General features: G+C 43.7%; 2 protein-coding genes across 6 annotated transcripts in view; one reads left to right on the top strand and one right to left on the bottom strand.

Moving 5' to 3' along the window:
- The window catches only part of POPDC2 (popeye domain cAMP effector 2), a 32,715-nt gene that overhangs the window by 8,593 nt on the left and 4,214 nt on the right, over positions 1–19,908 (top strand). For 2 of the 3 annotated variants that reach the window (XM_070466016.1, XM_020891734.2), the window contains exons 3-4: positions 3,456–3,864; positions 9,827–19,320. In XM_070466016.1, the coding sequence (XP_070322117.1) occupies positions 3,456–3,864; positions 9,827–9,912 (495 nt within the window). In that variant the 3' untranslated portion in view covers positions 9,913–19,320. Of the gene's footprint in view, positions 1–3,455; positions 4,007–9,826; positions 19,321–19,908 lie in introns of those variants that run through there. The other variant, XM_020891732.2, reaches the window with a different exon arrangement.
- PLA1A (phospholipase A1 member A) overlaps positions 12,391–19,908 on the bottom strand; it is a 43,677-nt gene continuing 36,159 nt past the window's right edge. The window contains exons 11-13 of one of the 3 annotated variants that reach the window (XR_011487205.1): positions 15,542–15,632; positions 14,493–14,719; positions 12,391–12,941 (exon numbers count right to left, since the gene is read on the bottom strand). The gene's annotated coding sequence lies outside the window, so the exon portion shown is untranslated. The remainder of the gene's footprint in view (positions 12,942–14,492; positions 14,720–15,541; positions 15,633–19,908) is intronic. The other 2 variants (XR_011487204.1, XR_011487206.1) reach the window with 2 other exon arrangements.

Below are 19,908 nucleotides of genomic sequence, written 5' to 3'. Positions count from 1 at the left end.
CCAGGGACTGAACCCATGATTCATGAACCCATGCCCCCTGCAGTGAAGTATGGAGTCTTAACCTCTGGATTGCTAGGGAATTCCCACCTGGGCACTATTAAAGGTGCTCAGAGTGTATCAGTCAACAGAACAGATGAAGGTCCCTGCCTTCATGCAATTCACATTCTAGTAGGTGAGACAAAAAATTAGCCATAGAAATTATGAAAAAGTAAATTATGTAATATGTTAAAAATAATAAATTATAGTAAAAAAAATAGTATAAGGGAGAGATACAATTGACTCCTCAACAACACAGGAGGTAGGGTACCAACCTTATAGTAGAAAATCCATGTATAATTTATAGTGAAAGTCACTCAGTAGTGTCTGACTCTTTGAGACCACATGGACTATACAGTCCATGGAATTCTCCAGGCCAGAATACTGGAGTGGGTAGCCTTTCCCTTCTCCAGGAATTGAACTGGGGTCTCCTGCATTGCAGGTGGATTCTTTACCAGCTGAGCTACTAGGGAAGCCCATAATTTATAGTCCAACCTCCAAATATACAGTTCCCCCAGATCTAGGCTTCCACATCCTCAGACTTAACCAATCGGCCAATTGTATAGTACTTCAGGTATTTACTATTGAAAAAAAAAAATCCCCATTTAAATGGATCCACACAGTTCAAACCTCTGTTGCTCAAGGGTCAACTGTAGTTGCAATTGTAATTGAGGATTTCATGGAAGTTTTTGTTGAACTGGTGACATTTGAGCAAAGATCTGAGGTGATTGGCAGTGTGAGCTCTGAGAATACCTGGGGGAATGGCATATTAGACAGAGGGGAGAGCCAGTGCAAAAGCTGGGTGTGAGAGAGACTAGCATGTTTGAGGTCCAGAAAGAAGGTCAATGAGTCTGGAACAGGGAGAGGGAGGGGAATGAAGAGCAGAAGAGGAAGTCAGAGAGGTAATAAGGAGACATGTCATCTAGGGCCAGAGTGTATATTTGCTAAATACAGCCAAAAGGATTTCCTAACACATTGGATGTAGTATGTGAGAGAAAGAGGATCAAGAAAACTTCTAAGACTTCTGACCTGAGAAACTGGAAGAATGGAGTTGCTATCAGATGTGGTAAGGAAGGCTGCAGATAGTATTGGCTTTGGGAGAAGAGAGAGAAGTCCAGTTTGGGAGGTATTAGATTTATGTCATCTATGGACATTTAAATACAGACACTGCGTAGGCAGTTGCATACTTGAGTCGAGTTAAGGAACAAGGTCTGAGCTTGAGACTAAGTTAGGGAGTCATTAGCCTACAGATGATATTTAAAGCTGTTACATTGGACAAGATCACCAGTGAGTGAGCATAGACAGAAAAGGGATTCAAGAATCCATTAACCCTGGGGTACTCTAGTGTTTAGAAGTTGAAGGGGGTAAAAAGCAGCAAAAGAAGCTGAAAGGGACTAATCTGGAGGTTATACCAGGAGAGTGTGGCATCCTGGGAGCAAGTAAAGAATATCAAAGAGGAGGGACTGAATGCCGTGAAAACTGATCATCAGACTCAGCAATGTAGAAGTCATAGGTGACTTTGCCAGGAACAGTCTGTAGACCACTGGGGCAAAGCCTTGCTGACTGAAGAGAGAGAATACGAGGAGAAGAATTGGTAACAGCCAAGTATAGACAACTTTTTCATGGAGTTTTGCTGAAAAGGAGAGCAAATCAATGGAGTGATAGCTAACCAAGGAACTAAAGTGAAGAAAAAAAGATTTTGATTTTGAAATTTTGATTTAAGATGGAAGAAGTAGCAGTGTATTTGCAAGAATGCCCACAGTCTTTTGTGTTCAGCTTTGAGGACACTGCTTGCATCCTTATTAGCTCTCATGTGTACCCACTTCATGTGCAGCACCCTGATTTCTTGTTTGGGAATTGTTAGTAAGTACACTGAAAGTACAGGTTATGGTAGATGCAACAACTACTTGCTGAGTCAAATTAGTAACAGATGGATTGTGAGGACCAGTATTCTTATGAGGCAACAAGTCTGGAGAGATTAAGCAATTTATCTGACGTCACACAGCTGGTAAAGCTGGAACTTGAAACTTGTTTCTGGTCTTGATGAGGCAATTTAGGCCCTGACTTGAGCGCTGATGACTGAGGGGTGGGGGAGGGCGAGGAGGAAATGAATGAAGGGAACAGAAGAGGGGTACTGCAGATGGGAAGGGGAGGAGGGGAGCAGAGGCGGTGTTCTGGGGGCAATGAAATAAAAGGATTATATATATGATCTCTGATAAAGAATGTTTGGAAAGCCAACACCACCTTTAATGAGACAACCCACATAAAGCACTTAACACGATGACTGGTACATGGTCACTCTCAGTAAATGTTAGCTGTTGTCCTCCTTCTCATTTCCACTGTCTCCATTCATGAATCTTCATCTTAAGCTCTGCCAACCTGTTCACTTTTAAAGTACTTAGGACAGGGTATAAAGAATTGTGTGGTTCTACGCACTTTTCCTTTACTATCCTAAGAATGTTTGCATTTGAAACCTATCTTTACCACTCATTGTTTATTAACAAGATTTATCAAGCACCTGCTCTGTGCTGTGCACACATTACTGACCCTGCAAGTGTGACTTAGCTGTGCACCACGGGCACATAGCCAAGTACACAGAAATGACTAGATGTCTATATAAATGAAGAGTGAGGTATCCTTCCACTTCATGTTCTTAAGAGTGCCTCTTGAGACTTCCCTGGTGGTCCAGGGGTTAAGACTCTGTGCTCTTGATGCAGAGGGCACGGGTTCTATCTTTGGTTAGGAAACTAAGATCCTGTAAGCTGCAAGGCACCTTACCTCCCAAAAAAAGAGTTCCTTTTCCTCTGTGCCCCTTTTCTGAATTTAGTCATCAGATCCATTTGGTTACTTGTAGGGCCCAAGTCAAGAGCAGCTTATAGGCCTGAAGACCAGGCCAGCATTCTGTCCACTTGATGCAGCCTGGCATGCCTGATCAGTGGCTCTCTTCTCACTGAAATTCTTCCCAATTCTTCTTCGTGTCCCAACTCCAATATATTATCTTTTATCCTTAAAAACTGTCATCAGCATCCTGACGTTTCTTCTGAGCACCAGGAGGCCCCTTTTCTCTCCTGTAATCACAACAGGCTCAGAACCTTCTGCAGCCATTAGTGGGATCAGCCATGGAACACAGTGTATGAGAGCTGAGGAGACTGGAGGTGGACAGTGAGGTTCCAGAAGGTGATCTCAGGGCTCTTCACAAGACCACCCTCCTATTCCACCCCTCCTACCATGTCAGTGCACACGATGGAAGTCATTCATTGGACCTCTGCAAGGCAAGGCCCTGGAGAGGTACTTCCACAGCTTCTTCAGGAGAAGTGCAAAGTGCAGCCGTTTGCCAAGTAAACTGTATATATCTCTGTACTAAGCTTGGACACATTTTTAAGTTTCAACCTTCACTTTCTGCCCCTGACCCCTCTCAGGTCACTCTGACAGCTGAGACTGAATGTAGCTACATTTCCTGGCCCCGGAAAAAGCTCCACCTCCTTTTGACCAAAGAGCGATACATCTCTCGCCTCTTCTCGGTCCTGCTGGGCTATGACATCTCAGAGAAGCTCTACGCTCTCAATGACAAGCTCTTTGCTAAGTTCGGGCTGCGCTTTGACATCCGTCTCCCCAGCCTCTACCACGTCCTAGGTCCTGCTGCCCCAGATGCAGGACCAGAGTCTGAGAAGGATGACGAGGAAGTCCGTGGGCCAGCCGCATCCCCTCCTCAGGCCCTGCACACGTCTGTCCAGCAAACACCCCCTAGCTCCCCACCTCCACTGGTCACCAACTCTCCTGCACCTCCTCCCTGGGTCAGAATGTCCAGGCCCGACAGCGGCGTCCTGGGTGAGGACTCCACCAGTCTGGTTCTGGAGGATTTTGAGGAGGTGTCGGGATCAGAATCCTTCATGGATTATAAGAGTGATGGGGAGTACATGAGGTGAGGGGAGAACTAACATGGGCACAGCCACCCCGCTCAGGATCCTGTGTAAGTACTCAGAAGGCAGTTGCTGCAGTCTTGCCAATAGCTGGCCTTAACTTGGTTTATAAGGGCAAAAAATAATTTCATGGAGCCTGTCCTCTCAGAGGACTCCCAGAAAGTGGCATTAACCCAACCTTGCAGATAGCAACTCATTCCTGGTGCATGAAAGGCATGAGGGTTTGTTTTTTTTTTTTTTTTTTTATACTCATCCCTTATTGGGATTACTTTCAAAAGCGGTCTGGCTGGTTGACATTTGATCAAGCAGATAGGTTGCTAATTATTTTTTTTCAAAGTTGTGCTAATAACCAAGGTCACATTTAAGGCTAAAGGGTATTTTATTATGGCGTGCATTTTGAAGAATACTTTAAAAAGCTGGCATGGCTCAAATTCCTCATGATTTTTCTTGGCACATACTCAGCTCCAGAGAGCAGTCATTATTTAGCCTGGATTGGACAGGCATTTCTGTTAAAATCGCCTGTGATTTTAACAGAGGCTTGTGATTGGAGGCTTGTGATTGGAGGCTAATGACACTGGGAGGAAAATGTGTCCACCTTGCTGTTCTCTGACCCAGTGGAGAGTGTGTTGCTCAGGCACAGGACTGGACACTGCTGAGTGAATGTTACTATGATAGGATGACTCTCCTAGAAAATCATAACTGTGAGAGGTAGAGTGGGCGTGAATCTGGCGGGCCTAACACGTAGGAGAGTGTGTGTACAGCTCAGGAGGGTGTACATAAAAGGCTGTGCTGAGCAGTTCTGGGAAATGGGTTTCGTGTTCCCCCTGACTGCTCTCACAATGCTGTGACATTTTCCTCTAGGACTCCACCCAACCATGGTGCAGGCCTGGCTTTTCCTGAGGAAAATACCACTGTTCTCAATTTGGAAGACATTTCCAGGTCGGGGAGGGGTGGTTAAGAGATTAATCATTGTTTAGGAAACACTGTTTTCCCAAGAAACCATTTCAGGTAGGAAGGCATCTAGGGTACTTTGAGGTTGAGTGAGTGTATGTTTGTACAGTTTGAAAAGCAAATCATGTAAATGATGAAAGAGGCAAGAGAGGTGAGTAATAAAAGATTAGCTATTTGGTTTCACGGATATGAAATTGATAGCGTCTCGCAGATCCCTTTCTTGACCGCCTCCACGTGTGTGTCCTCTCCCGCTGTCCCTCCCCCACTGTGCTGACAGTCACCTCCCTTCTGGCCTACCCCCACCAGTGTGCATGCATTCTGTCCTCGGGGCCCCTTTGTCCACATGCCTGCCCGCCTGCACACACTCTGAACTCATAGAGCTTCCTGTGTTCTCTTCTGCCTGCTTCTCTTTTCCTGGCTCTATTTGTTCTCCTCTTTCTCCCCTCCTGACTTCTGCTCAGTCCTTGGTTTCCTCAGTGTGCTGCTTTTAAGAAGAAAAAGGCCCATTTCTTCTTCTTCTCCGTTAATTTCCCCTCTCTCTATTTTTCCTCCACGTTGACCCCATTTGACTATTTATGTATTTACCTCTCTGTTGCCTTCTTCCTGTTTCCTCCACTTCCTGTCTTGCTCTATCTCTTCTTCCTAAACTGCCCTATATGCCCAACTTAATTTTTAATCCTGACTCTTCCAAGATCAGTACCTATAAAGAAAACCATTCAAGTGAAGATGTGAAAATTCTCTTCTTTGAGGGCTACACATTTCACACATGAGTTTTCCCAAACGTTAACAGGCAGGCAGTGTTTTAGACAAGCGACCTGCACCGGGAGCCCAAAGTCCTGGTTGCTATGTCTGGCTCTACTACTCTTTGCAAAGCACACAATCTCACTGAACCTTACTTTCTTCACATGAATATGTTGACCCAGCTGGCCCCTCCAAGGCCCTCCTGGGTTTATGTGAGAAGGAAAATGATGAGCTGTTCAGAGGAGGAAAAAGAAGCAGTCAGGCAACGTTATAATGGACACAAGCCCCCAGACATCAGTGTGTCTTCCAGCAAGAACTCGCTGCCGTATTTCACTATGATTTCTCTTGTGACTTGGCTGTCCTCCTCTTTGCTGGGGGCAGGGTCCTGCTTGACTAGGAGTTCTCTCCATTCTGTACCTGTGAAGAACCTCACCTACCACGTGAAAGGCATGGTAGGTGAGATGTTCACATGCAAGGTGGTCCCACCCCTGTCTCTCAGGTCCTCCTCCCTTAATACTATTGAAAAAAAGGCTTCTTCCCAAATTCAGCCTTTTCTGAGGTTCACAATGAGAAAACTGCTAATATAACTCACTTTCTTTATACTTACTAGTATTTGCAGTATAAAGAGAGAAGGTATTAGAATCATCTTTGGTTAAATAATAGAAAGGAAAAAACTCTGTGTTAACTGAATGCCCAAGAATTGATGCTTTTGAACTGTGGTGTTGGAGAAGACTCTTGAGAGTCCCTTGGACTGCAAGGAGATCCAACCAGTCCATCCTAAATGAGATCAGTCCTGCATGTTCATTGGAAGGACTGATGCTGAAACTGAAACTCCAATACTTTGGCCACCTCATGCAAACAGTTGACTCATTGGAAAAGACCCTGATGCTAGGAGGGATTGGGGCAAGAGGAGAAGGGGATGACTAAGAAGATGAGATGGCTGGATGGCATCACCAACTCTATGGACATGAGTTTGGGTAGACTCCAGGAGTTGGTGATGGACAGGGAGGCCTGGCATGCTGTGGTTCATGGGGTCACAAAGAGTCAGACATGACTGAGCAACTGAACTGAACTGAGCTTCCACAGAGTTTTTAGAACAACTTGAAAATGTGATCAAATTGACCAAATTTCAGACAGCTTTAGTCTGTGATAATGGGATAATTTAGCCCAGAGACATTTTTCCGAAAGTGTATTTTGGGACATTTGGTTTGACTTATTTGTCATCAAACTCTTTTTATGGTTATTACTGTAATGAATAAGCATAGTGCCTCGAGACTGGGAGCAATTTAACTTGTTTCCTTTCCAGAGCAGGGCACAATTCACCATCCAGTCCCTGGCTCTTCAGCGACCAAACCTGTAAGCTCATTGCTATTCATCCTGGTCCAGAACTTAAAAGAGTTATGAAGCTGCCTGGATTCTGCATTGTTGGGAATGACATAGCTTCATCACACTGGCACCAGTGCTTGTGCCTCACACCAAGACAGTTTAAAACCAACTAAAAATGGTGTTTCTACTGGAGCATTGTTTTGTGTTTTTTTTTTGAAGAGCACAGTTTTCAGCCTGGTAGTACCCAGAACTGAGCCAAAACTGGTTGTTACTTTATTAAAATGCAAAGCAGTACTGTATGATAATGTATTCATGCAGGGTCTCACAGTTAGACCTCACATTAACCCTGCCTTCACTAGAATCTTTCCAGTTAATTCTATGAACACACTCCACAATGTTTCATTTGATATCTTACAGGAGATGCTAAATCACATCTCTGAAGTGGTCAGTTAAGTCAAGCTACTGAGTCTATTATCACAAGTTAACTGAAAGCTGTTTAAAATTTGGCCAGGTTAGCTTATGTTTCCAAATTGTTCTGAAGACTCTATAGCTTGAAAGTAGAGACTATATATTGCTTCCTTTTTATTATTTAAATAAACAAAGAAATGAGAAACACATTATAGCATGGAGGCTAATTGTGGTCAAGGAAAGAGGCCAGGACCAGAACATATTACCAAAGGCCAGAGAACCAATTCGACAAACATTCACTGTGTATCCACTATGTATTTCAGGCACTGTGCCAGGTAATCATATTATAAGTAATCATGAGTAACAACTGAAAGACTGGAAGATGCTTAATCTGCAAGAGAGTGACAAGAGTAATATCTTCAAATTTTAAAAAGATATATTCACCTTAATTTGGTGAAGTTCTTGAGGTCAAAGATGAATTAAGGGCTGAAAGCTACAAGGGGAATGGATTGCCTCAAGGAGTAGTAAGTTACTCGTCACTGGAAGAATTCAAATAATGATTAGAAGAAATCTTCTTAGAGATTTTTTTAAGGTGATCCATGCTCCAAGAGAAGGATGCCTTATGTTATTGCTATTAAGGTGCCTTCTAACTCTGTGATGCTATGATTCAATGATTCTAAGATGTGAATCTTGTCCTGCCACATAATTATCTTTAAGAGCAGTTCCCTAACTGCAGAACAGGGCTAATAGCCTCATAGATAATTAATACCTACAAGTAAATGGGATTCCCTGATAGCTCAGCTGGTAAAGAATCTGACTGCAATGCAGGAGACCCCAGTTCAATTCCTGGGTCAGGAAGATCCTCTGGAGAAGGTGGCTCAGCTGGTAAAGAATCTGCCTGCAATGCGAGAGACCTGGGTTCAATCCCTGAGTTGGGAAGATCTCCCGGAGAAGGGAAAGGCTACCCACTCCAGTATTCTGGCCTGGAGAATTCCATGGACTATATAGTCTGTGGGTTGCAAAGAGTCAGACACGAATGAGCGACTTTCACTATCCAGCACTATTCAGAAGTAAGTAAATAAGTAGCCTCAGTCGATGTTATCAGGTTGCTTGAAGAGTAATTGAGATAAAGTACATAAAGGCAATTTGTTAAGCTGTAAAGCCCTAGTTTAATGTATAACGTATTTTAAAATTCTGTTCTGTGTATGCTGCTGCTGCTGCTAAGTCGCTTCAGTCGTGTTCGACTCTGTGTGACCCCATAGACGGCAGGCTACCAGGCTCCCCCGTCCCTGAGATTCTCCAGGCAAGAACACTGGAGTGGGCCGCTATTTCCTTCTCCAATGCATGAAAGTGAAAGTGAAAGTGAAGTTGCTCAGTCGTGTCCGACTCCCAGTCACCCCATGGACTGCAGCCCATCAGGCTCCTCCGACCATGGGATCCTCCAGGCAAGAGTACTGGAGTGGGGTGGTTCTATGTATAGTTATTTGCAAATTCCTCCCCTTCTCTCTCACTCTCACTTCCCTCCCCAGTCCCTCCCCCTACTCCTTCTGAGACACATGATTTCCCCTTATTTCCTCTAGTCTGGTTTCCCAAGGGAGGTAATAACTGACAGGATCCCCTGACAACAAACAGCAAAAAGTTGGAGGTCCAGAGAAAACACACACTATCTCCTTGGCCCCTGAATAACTAAGGGATGGTCAGACCTTCACCTGTTTTATTTGCCCAGGGGAGACAGATCACCATCACACTATATTCAGGTTCCTTCCCTCAGAAGTCCCTCTGATGCTTTGTTAGCTGTCAGTGTTGTTAAATAGCACATTTTCCCCAGAACCACTGGAAAGCCTCCTGGGGCAGAAGACTTGCCCTTGAAGGTGGCCTGGCAGGAGCTGCCTGGGGTCTCCAGGTCTGGGTCTCTGGATGGTAGTTCTGCTTAACCTGCCAAGGTTCCATGTTCAAGTAGTTAAGTTAGAGGCAGCAGTTCCCTCCCCCCTCAGGACCACAACAGCCTGTATTTGGGGCTCAGCCCCAGGTTTTTCTTCTATTTCTGTTTTACAGGTCTCATTTACCTACTCCTTGCTTTGTAAAAATAAAACACAAGGGTTTTATAAAACTCACTGGTTTTCTATGCAGATTTTTAAAAACTCATTCCATAGTGTTAGGAAGTGTGGTTCTATAGATTCTTCATAGGAAGCAACTAAAGTTGACCTCTTGGTCTCTTCTCCTATAAAATGAGAGAATTGAACTATATAACTTCAAAACTGACTCACCCTAATATTATAGAAGAAAATGATTCAACAATTCAACTGCTCCTATTGTGTTAGACATTGCATACAGTTAAAATATTGGGAAATTGTAGAGGAAAAAAAGACCCGAACAGAACCCTCTGAAGTTATGTGAGCTATCCCAAGCCACAGTGCTGAAATCCTTCCTCTGTTTTTCCACAGCTTCCAGAACTCCTCTCCGGAGCTACTCTGAAGTTATGTCCAGGGGACAGGCCCCCTTGGCTCCAACCCAGACTCCTGAACTGTAAGGGTCAATGGATCGTCCTTTAATCTGGCCACGTTAATCCTCACAGGATAGTCACTTGTGTGCACACCCCTCTTCTCACCCACTGGAAGGCTCACAGGCAAGGTTGGAGCAGACACAGAGGATGCCAGCACTGCAACCACACCAAGGCCCCCAAGTGACTTTTAGAAATTTGCCTTCATCAGCCTTCCTTCCAAGAGAAGGCATCCCAAAGTGCCAAAGCACAGATTCTATCCTTTACTAACTGTAGAATTTCAGGCAAGTCACATAGCCTCTCTGAGCATCATCTGTAAAGGGGTGATTATAAAACCCACTTCACAGGGTTGTAAGGATTCCATGAGTTGATTTCAATAAATCACCTAGGACATGCTGTGGCATCTAGTAAGCACTCAATAAATCACTCATTTCGTTTCCTTATGTTGTTTCCTTCAACTTTCTGAAAGAATCAATGAAGTTAGCTATACAAGAAGTTTTCACTGTTTTTATCTTGTTTTACTTAAAATATTTTTCTCAATTAAGGTTCAACTTAGCTAGGTAGAAATTTTAGAATCTATTTGCCCTTAATCTTTTACATTCAACTTACAAGTCTTTCCCTTTATTTATGACCCTAATATTAAACAGTAGTTTTTAGAAGGAGTTTTACAAATCTATTTAAATAAATGTCCTTAAACATTTTAAAGTAGACTTACAAATTTAACACATTCTGTTTTATTTTTTCTTCTAAATACTTCCATGTCTATTCTGGTTACCTATTGCTGTGCAACATCCATCCCTAGAGCAGTGAGTTAAAATCATCATAATTATTTGTTTTGCTCACAAAAGTGGGGCTTGACTGGGCTCAACTGGGCTGTCCTCACTCAGAGTTTCTTGTGCTGTTACACTGAGACAGCGGCTACAGCCAGGATCAGCTCAAAGGCTTCTTGACCCATGTGTCTGGGGCCCAGGCTGGGAAGACTCAAACAGTTGAGGGCTGGGACAGCTGGGGATCCTCGGGCAATCCTTGCTCTTTCAAAAGTTTATTTTGTTGCTATATAATATTGTTGTAGGGCTTTCCTGATAGCTCAGTTGGTAAAGAATCTGCCTACAATGCAGGAGACCCTGGTTCCATTCCTGGGTCGCAAAGATCTGCTGGGGAAGGGATAGGCTACCCACTCCAGTGTTCTTGGGCTTCTCTTGTGGTTCAGTTGGTAAAGAATCCGTCTGCTATGCGGGAGACCTGGGTTGATCCCTGGGTTGGGAAGACCCCCTGGAGAAGAGAGAGGCTACCCACTCCAGTAGTCAGGCCTGGAGAAATCCATGGACTGTATAGTCCATGGGGTCACAAAGAGTTGGACACGATTGAGCGACTTCCACTTCACTTCAGTCTGTTATGTGAATATACCACAATCTATTTATCCATTCCACTATTGATGGGTGTTTGGGTAGTTTCTAGCTTGGGGCAATTATGAATAGTACTACTATGAACATTCTTGGCCTTATCTTCTGGTGTACATACATACACATTTGGGGGGTATATGCTGGAATTACTGAGGCTTTTTTTTTTTCCCCACTGAGGCATATTTTCAACTATAGTAGATACTGCCAAACACTTCCTAGGTGATTATACTGATTAATATTCCCACTAACAGTGTATGAGTGTTCTGGTTGTTTCACATCGTCCCCAATAGTTGGCATCATCTTTTTTTTTTTTTTTTTCATTTTGGCCACTTGGGTGTTTGTAGCAGCATATCATTTTGGTTTTAATTTTTATATTCCTGGTGAATGATAAGGGTATCTTTTTATGTTTTTCTTAGCCATGCAGATATCCTCTCTTGTGAAGTGTCTACTCCAGTTCTTGTTCATTTCTCTGTTTGTATGCTTTTCTCATCGACTGTAAGGAATTCTTTAAATATTCAAGTTAAAAGCCCTTTGTTGCTTAGATATTCAAATGCATTATCCCAATTTTTTTCTCTAAATATCTTTTGATGAAAATAAGTTCTTAATTTCAATGTAGTAATTTATCAATATTTTCCTCCATCATTAATGCTTTCTGTGTCATGTTTAAGAAAATTTTTCCTGCCTTGGATTTATTCTTCTTTGTTACCTTCTAAATGTTTTATTGTTTTACATTTCACAGTTAGATCTACAAGCAACCTGGATTTGATTTTTGTGTATGGTATAAAATAAAGATCAAATTTGTTATTGCCTTATGGATATCCAATAGACAGCAGTACCTACTGAATGGATTATCCTATCTGTACTAGTGTTCAGTGTCCTCTTTGTCATAAATCAAGTATCCATGTATTTGTAGGTTCTATCTGGATCTTCTATTCTGTTCCATTAGTCTATTTTTATACCTGTTGACAATGCCATCTGGTTAATTACTGCAGCTTTATGTTTTGATATCTGGTGGTCATCATTTTTATTCAAGTCTTGCTTATTCCCTTTGCATTGCCATATAAAATTTAGAACCAGCTAGCTATTAATAATTTCCACAAAAATATAGCTCTGCTGGAATTTTATTAGAATTACATTCACACTGTGGCTTAAGTTGGTAAAGAGTTAATATCTTTATAATATTGAGTTTTTAATCTATGAGCATAGTATGTTTCATTTAAAAAACTTTTTTCTTAATAGTGTTCTGTAGTTTTCCATACAAATATTCTTGCACAAATTTTGTTAGATTTATTTCTAGGTAATTGTTGAATTTGGTGCTATTGTAAATATTATTTAATATTTTTACTTTCTTTTATCACTGGTATACAGAAAAATAATGAATTTTTGTATCTTCAACCTCCATCCAGAGATCCTGATGAATCTACTTATCAATTCTAGTTACTAATCCATGGAGTCTTCCAGATTTTCCAAGATACAGTTGTGTCACTTGCAAATAATGATAGTTTTATTTCTTCCTTCCCGGCCTGTACTTTCCTCCTTCACCCTCTTCCTGCTCTTCTTCCTCCTCTTTCTTTTGGTGCCTTGCTGCACTGGGTAGGACCTCAAGTGCAGGGATGAACAGCAAGGATGATGAGGACATTCTTCTCTCATACCTGACTGTAAGGAAAATACTTTCAGTATTGCACCATTAAGTATGACATATGCTATTAGGTTTTTATAGTATCCTGTAAGATTAAAGAAGTTCTAGTCCTAATTTTTAAAATCGTGAATGAGTATGGAATTTTGTCAAATGATTTTTCTGCATTAGTCAAGTTTATTTTTCTCTACTCTGTTAACAAACTCCAGATAAATGAATGTTAAAACAAACTTGCATCCCTGGAACAAATCCAATTTTATTATGATATATTTTCCTACTATGTATATAGAACCTGGTTTATAAATACTTTGTTTAGGAGTTTTGCATCTATGTACCTTGTCAGGTTTTAATATCAAGGTTATGCTGACTCTGTGAAAGGAGTTGGGAAATATTTTCTCTCTTTTTCCTTGTCCTTTTGAAAGAGATCTTTAAACCAAAACAAGTTTTATAACTCTTTGTTCTCTCCCTATTCAGTTGCCCAGGCCCCAAACCTTGGAGTCTTTCCATCAGTTTTGTTAGGTTGTTTTGACTGTGCCGCACAGCTTGCAGGATCTTAGTTCCCCAACCAGAGATGGAATCCTGGCCCCTGGCAGTGAATGCACTGAGTCTAACTACTCAGGAAATTCTCCTGTCTTGTTAGTTCTTTCTTCAAAATATATCCCCAATTCAACTCACCATGTCCACTGCTACCACGAAATTCAAGCTACCATTATTTCATGGCTAGACAAACTTTAATAGTTTTATAACTGGCTCCTGATTTCTGTCTGTCCTCCCCATAATCAATTCTACAAAAAGTGATCATTTTAACGTATGTATGATGTATTCACTCTCTTGCTAAAAATTTCAAATGACTTCCTATTACATTTAGAATAAAATCTAAACTTCTTACCATGTGTTATTAGTCAGAATCAGCCTAATATGACTTAATATCATACAGATTTATTGCTCTTAAAGTCTACTGAGAATCTGCATGAATCATCAGGGCAACTGTCTTCGTATTGCAACTCAGTGATTCAACCTACTTAGATCTTCTGGCTCTGTCCACTGAAGAAAGAAATGGCTTGATGTTTCTGTACTGGCTCTTTGATGCTTTGGCCCCAAAATGACACAAGTCCCTCTGCCCTCAGTCCATTGACTAGAGCTAGTCACATGGACGTACTTAATAAACAACTCTGTGCTTTGCTGATTAAAGTAACTGTGAAACATGGGAAAGTAAAAGAAATACCTGATGAATGCTACTCTTTTAGCCACTTATGACCCATAAGGCCCCACCTGCCTGCCTGTCTCTCCAGCCATGTTTCATTCCGCTCTCTTTCTCATTCATGTTTCAGCCACAGTAGACTTTTGGGTGCTCCTCACTCACACCCAGCTCCTTTCTACATGAGGATCTTTGCTGTTTTTCTTTCTCTCTGCAATGCTTTCAATCATAGTTTCTCCTGGCTACTACTTCTGGTCATCTAGTTCTCAGCTCAATGTCACCATCCCAGCTAAGACACCTGCCTCACCTCACCATAACCTTCTGTCCTCTTGCCTTCTTGTCATCTTCAGAGCCCCATTTCCTCTTTCCTCACCTTTTAGGATTCCAATTATGTGCATTGTAGAACATTTCAGTGTGTTCTATAGAGCTCTTCTGTTCTTTCCTCATTTTTTCCTAAAATTATACTGTGCATTTATTTTCTTTCTTGTGGATTTCTGTCTCTTCCATGTACATTTCACAATAGAAGCTTCTTGTCAGTCTTAGAAATCCAACCGCTCTCTTGCCAGTCCTTGAGGGTTGTTGTAGGGAGTGGATGAAGCCATAAACAAACAACAGAAAAGCTCATTGTACATTGTAAATTGAGACGAAAACACATTACCTGGAGGGTAGCCCCACGCACCCCCCCGCCCCCCGCAAACTGGTGGCCCGCCCAGGCAGGGATGTTGTTACACGTTGTACATAACAGAGGTTCCTTGGGATGGAGACCTCTTTAAAAAAAAATTTGTGACTGCGCTTCTGCATGGCTTTCTCTAACTGTGGCAAGTGGAGGCTACTCTTCATTCCCATGTGCAGGCTGCTCACTGCGATCCTTCTCTTGCTGCAGAGCGCAGGCTTTAGGTGCACAGGCTTCAGAAATTGTGGCGTGTGGAATCTTCCCAGACCGGGGATTGAACCTACGTCTCCTGCATTGGCAGGCAGGTTCTTAGCTACTGTGCTACCAGGGAAGTCCTGGGGACCTCTTTTAATGTGTGTTTGTTTTTAAAAGGATCAGTCTTTAATGTCATAGAAGTTGTGTTTGTATTGTCTAATGTCATATGTAATGGCAAAAGACATTTGGATTCCAGTAAGGGTTATAGATAAATTTATAGATTGAAAAAATCAACCAAAATAGTATCTTTATCTGTTTGAAACAGTGTTGCATACACGTATGTACAAAGTATTGTATTTATGCAGTCTCCATAAAATTATTGACATGATATGGATTTGTGAACCTCTTACAATAAGCCTATGCTAGAGATCGACACATGTGTTAAAAAAATCTCTGGATTACAACTTCATATACTCAGGAATAAAGCCTGACATATACTCATATTTGCTCTAAGGAGAGGATAGTAAGTATTCTTTTATCCCATTAATACTTACTAAATATCCACTGCTATCGAACACTATTCTTGATACCACCTGCTTTGCTGGATGAATCACTCAAAGTCTCTGCCCTGAAGGAGCTCCAGATCTAGAAAAGAAGATACATGAGCTTTAGGCACCCTCCCCCATCTCTACCATAGCCTTACTAAGTCAAGCTCCCTGGGCCTGACTCCTTTGAGGATTAATCTTCCCAGAAGATTTCCCAGTCGCTTGTATAAATAGGCTTCCTGTGACTCATAACTAGTTTAAAGTGAAGCTAGAGCCCTGATACATATACAAATAAACACTATGCCAGTCCTTTGTGGAAAGCTTTAACATCAGTGGTTGAAACAACTACAAGAGCTATAACAGTTCAGCAGGTGTCACTTCCCATTTCTGGGATTAGGAAGGGTCACAGAAAAGTTGATTTTAAGCTGTGTCTTGAAAGATAGAGAAAAGTAGGCAAAACAGAAGCAATTCAGGTAAAAGATACATGTGAGTAAAATTCTGTGGGCTGGAGGTAAAAGGAAGGCATGCTTGCAGAAGAGAAGCAATATCTCTCAGTGACTGGCTGTGGAATCCGAACTCCACAGATCACAAGGCAGTGGGACGTGAACCTTGAAATGGTATTTTCAGAGCAGCATGGAGGGAGATTGTGTTCAGTGCACATCATGGGGTCTGGTAGAGTGTAGCTGTTTCTCAAATATTCATGTTCTGAGGGACTTGAGTAGACAAAGCCAGGAGAATAGTCAAGGCCACTGAAATGGTCACTGGGTTGTGAGGTACTGTTATCAAATGCATGTCTGCATGCTTCATACACAGGGAGACCAAACAATTTTTAAAAAGTTGGAGTTTGGAGTAGACGAAGGTTTACTGAAGGGCCATACAAGGAGACGATGGGTGGCTCATGCCTTAAAACCCCTGAACTCCCAGAAAGCTTTCAGCAAAGCCCTCTTCTAGGAAAGGTGAGGGAGGGATGTGGTTAGTTGTTGCAGACTTCTTGGTGTCTGATCATTTGTTCTTGAGGTCAGGTCACAGTCAGGTAATGATGTTTCTGCAAATCTCCACCAAACAAACATTACTTTCTGTTTTGACTAGGAAGAACAAAATCCCAAGGTTTAGCTTTCACCCTCTGAGGTCCAGGCCCTGGCTAAAAATAGCAGGTCTCTGTGGGGCTAGTTACCCTGCTGGGAGCATTGGTCCCAGCACCAGTCTAGGTCCTCTTGCCTGTGCCCAGGCCTGGCTGATGAGGCAGATCTCAGCTGGCAGCACCCTCAGGGCCAGGCCCCCAGACCCTGCCCAGCCATCATCACTGAGGAAGCAGGGCACCCAGGACCCAGCCAGCCCTCAGGCTTTTCATTTAAACTGGAGAGAATTTTTGCATAGGATCACTAGGAATATATATTGTAGCAAATACCAATCCAGTTAATTCCTAGCTCTAACAATTCTTAAAGAAGGGCAACCATAGAGGTGGAGCTGAAGTAATGAGGTACAGTGTCCTTGCAACTTAACCCTGGCTTCTGGCCAACTCCTAGGGGTAGACAACTGATCTCAGCTATACCAATTTTGGAGAGACTGAAATTGGTTGAAGTTGTTACCTTAATAGCAGTAGCCATATACTCCAGGTACTGAGCCCTCCATGGACTGTGACCCATGGAGACTGTTGTCACCATTAGGTAACAGAGCTAAGTCTGCTCAGCCTATTCCTGGGTCCCCCAGCTAAACCCACCCACCTAAGGCCTGGAGGACCCCGGAGAAAAGGCTGAGATCTACTTCCCATCACACTCTTTGCAGGGAGAGAACCACTGCAAGGCTGACTGTTGGAGTGGGACCTCTAACTGTGGCACTAAGGGTCTCCTGATAATAATAGTCTCGAGCTATTAGCTGCACACCTGCTCCACCCTATTACCGTACCAGGGGCCAGAGAATGTGATGGCCATGGGAAGAGACACCTGTGAGAGACCCTGGGGAAAACTTCCTGGGAGGGGAGTTGAGTCCACCTTAGAGATTCTGGGCCTTCTTCCCTGAATATTCTGGACACTCTGGTTTCCTGTAGGAGCCCTCACAAATCCTGATGACTGAAGAAGTGTGAGCAATGCCCTCAGCAGTTTCATTTCCAATTGTCATTGAATTTATACACTTACACATGTCTTCTACTCAGAAATTTCCCTGGAGATCATGGGATTTTATTTCACTTTTGGTTCACTTCTCTGACGTGAGCCTTCCCACGAGCCCTCCTCTGCACAGCACATGATTGCCGCTGTCAACGGACAGATGCTCAATGGCCTGGAATTGCCCTCTGTCAGCCCTGAGCCCTATGCATCCCACAAGGCTGGTACAAACATCTCCTCCCTGCCCACTCTCGCACCATTTCCCTCCAGCTCTGTCAGTATCAGTCCCCAAAGGACTTGGAGATTCTGTGGGGCTGCCTTGCTCAGCCCTCCTCTCCCCCTAGACTTCCTCTGGAGGCACCAAAGGGCCATGTGGACTCTGACCTATGGCCATGGTCTCGCGGTGCACTGACGTTTAAGTGGCACCGATTGGAGTTTTGTTAAGCTCATTTCAGCTTGGGTCAGATAAAACCCTTGGGATTTTAGTGCTTCTAGTTCTGCTTTCCAGTTTTCTTTTGCTTCTGTCCACTATTCAAGCCAGAACACTTTCTCTTTGACTCGTGCATGGCTGAGGAAGGAGATCCTTTCTGTTCGGGGTCTTGGGGCTCAGGCCTGGTGCCCCCATCTCCTGCCCTGGACAGCTTGGCCCTCATGCATCCTCCTCCCTGAAGTGTCTGAGAGGAAAACATTGGCGACTCGTCCCTTCTCCAGTTTGGTTTCTTCTCTTCCTTGTTTCTTGTAGCTGTTACCGAGCACAAGATCTGTGTGCCTGCTGCACAGTGAGGCCAAATATACCAAAATGTCAGAATTTGGAGCAAATAAAGTTTTATTGCAGGGCCCTGTGAGGAGATGGGTGGCTTATATCTTAAAAACCCCAAACTCCCCCAAGGCTTTCAGCAAAGCCCTTTTTCTAGGAAAGGAGAGGGAGGGGTATGGTTAGTTGCAGACTTCTTTGTGTCTTTGTACCCTGGGTCAGGAAGATCCCCTGGAGAAGGAAATGGCAACCCACTCCAGTACCTTGCCTGGAAAATTCCATGGATGGAGGAGCCTGGTGGGCTACAGTCCATGGGGTCGCAAAGAGTCAGACACGACTGAGCAACTTCACTTTCACTTTTCACTTTCTTTGTGTCAGAGCCTTTATGCTGGAGGTCAGTCACAGTCAGGTAATGATATTCTTGTAAAACTCCACCAAACAAACAGTCTGTTCTGACAAGGAAGGGCAAGGTCCCAAGACATAAAGTTCACCTTTCAGGGTCCAGGCCCTGGCTAAGAGGAAGGAGAGTCCCTGCACTGTTGCCCTGCCCAGGAGCTCTAGTCCAGCCCCCAGTCTGGGTCCTCCTGCCAGTGCTGAAGAAGCAGATCTCAGCTGGTGGCTGCCTCAGGGCCACCCCAGACCCTGCCCAGCCATCATCACCGAGGGAGCCAGGCGTCCAGGACCCAAATAAGCCCTCAGCCTCCTCAGGCCGTCCAAAGAGCAGTTAGGGGGCCAGATCCTGCAGACTGCAGCCCATGCAGATGGCCGCTGCTATTAGGTCACAGAGGAAGGAATGGGGGCGAGGTTCACTACTACCTCAAGGCCTGGGACCAGCCAGTGTGTGCGGCCTGTGGAGGGCTCTAGAGCCCTGGGGGACACAGCTCCAAGCCTGCTCCACGGACCCCTCAGTTCACCGGATGGCCTAAGGCCGGGTAAGCTGGAGGGCCCCAGGGAGGCCAGGACCCACCTCTTAACTCACTCTCCTTTGGACAACCACCACCCCTCTGACTACCGGCAGAGCAGTGCTACTAACGGTTGCTTGCGTTAGGGAGGGACCCATTGTGACTGACCAACGGCCAAGAGGCACCGCTAACGGGGGTCGCTCATTGACAGTTGCAGGTTGGGGGTGCAGTCTACTGCGTGTGCCGACCAATGGCTAAGCAGGACCACTGAACAGCGCTCTAATCTTCTGGCTTAGTGGTCTCACAGCAACCGTTGCCTAGTAACAGGTTGCTGGGTAACGGCCTACCGCAACAGCTGCGCGCTAGGGGCTGTGCACTGCCGCACTGTATTAGGTAACTTGATTCCTCACTGTTCTCTGCTCCCCTCCAGTTTCTTTCCTTTTCCCCCTTCCTAATTGACTTTAACGTCTGTTTCCTTAGTCACAAACATAAACATTAAAAAAAACAACAACACACACCCTGTTTATACTGTTATTTTATCTAACCTAGTAAACTCCACTTTAATGCAACTAAATATGGATATATATTTGAGAAGGCCTTCATTCTGTGGGTGTGTGA

The sequence above is a fragment of the Odocoileus virginianus genome, chromosome 4 (genome assembly GCF_023699985.2).
Source record: "Odocoileus virginianus isolate 20LAN1187 ecotype Illinois chromosome 4, Ovbor_1.2, whole genome shotgun sequence".
Classification (NCBI taxonomy): Eukaryota; Metazoa; Chordata; class Mammalia; order Artiodactyla; family Cervidae; genus Odocoileus; species Odocoileus virginianus.
This window is presented reverse-complemented; position numbering and strand designations above follow the sequence as displayed.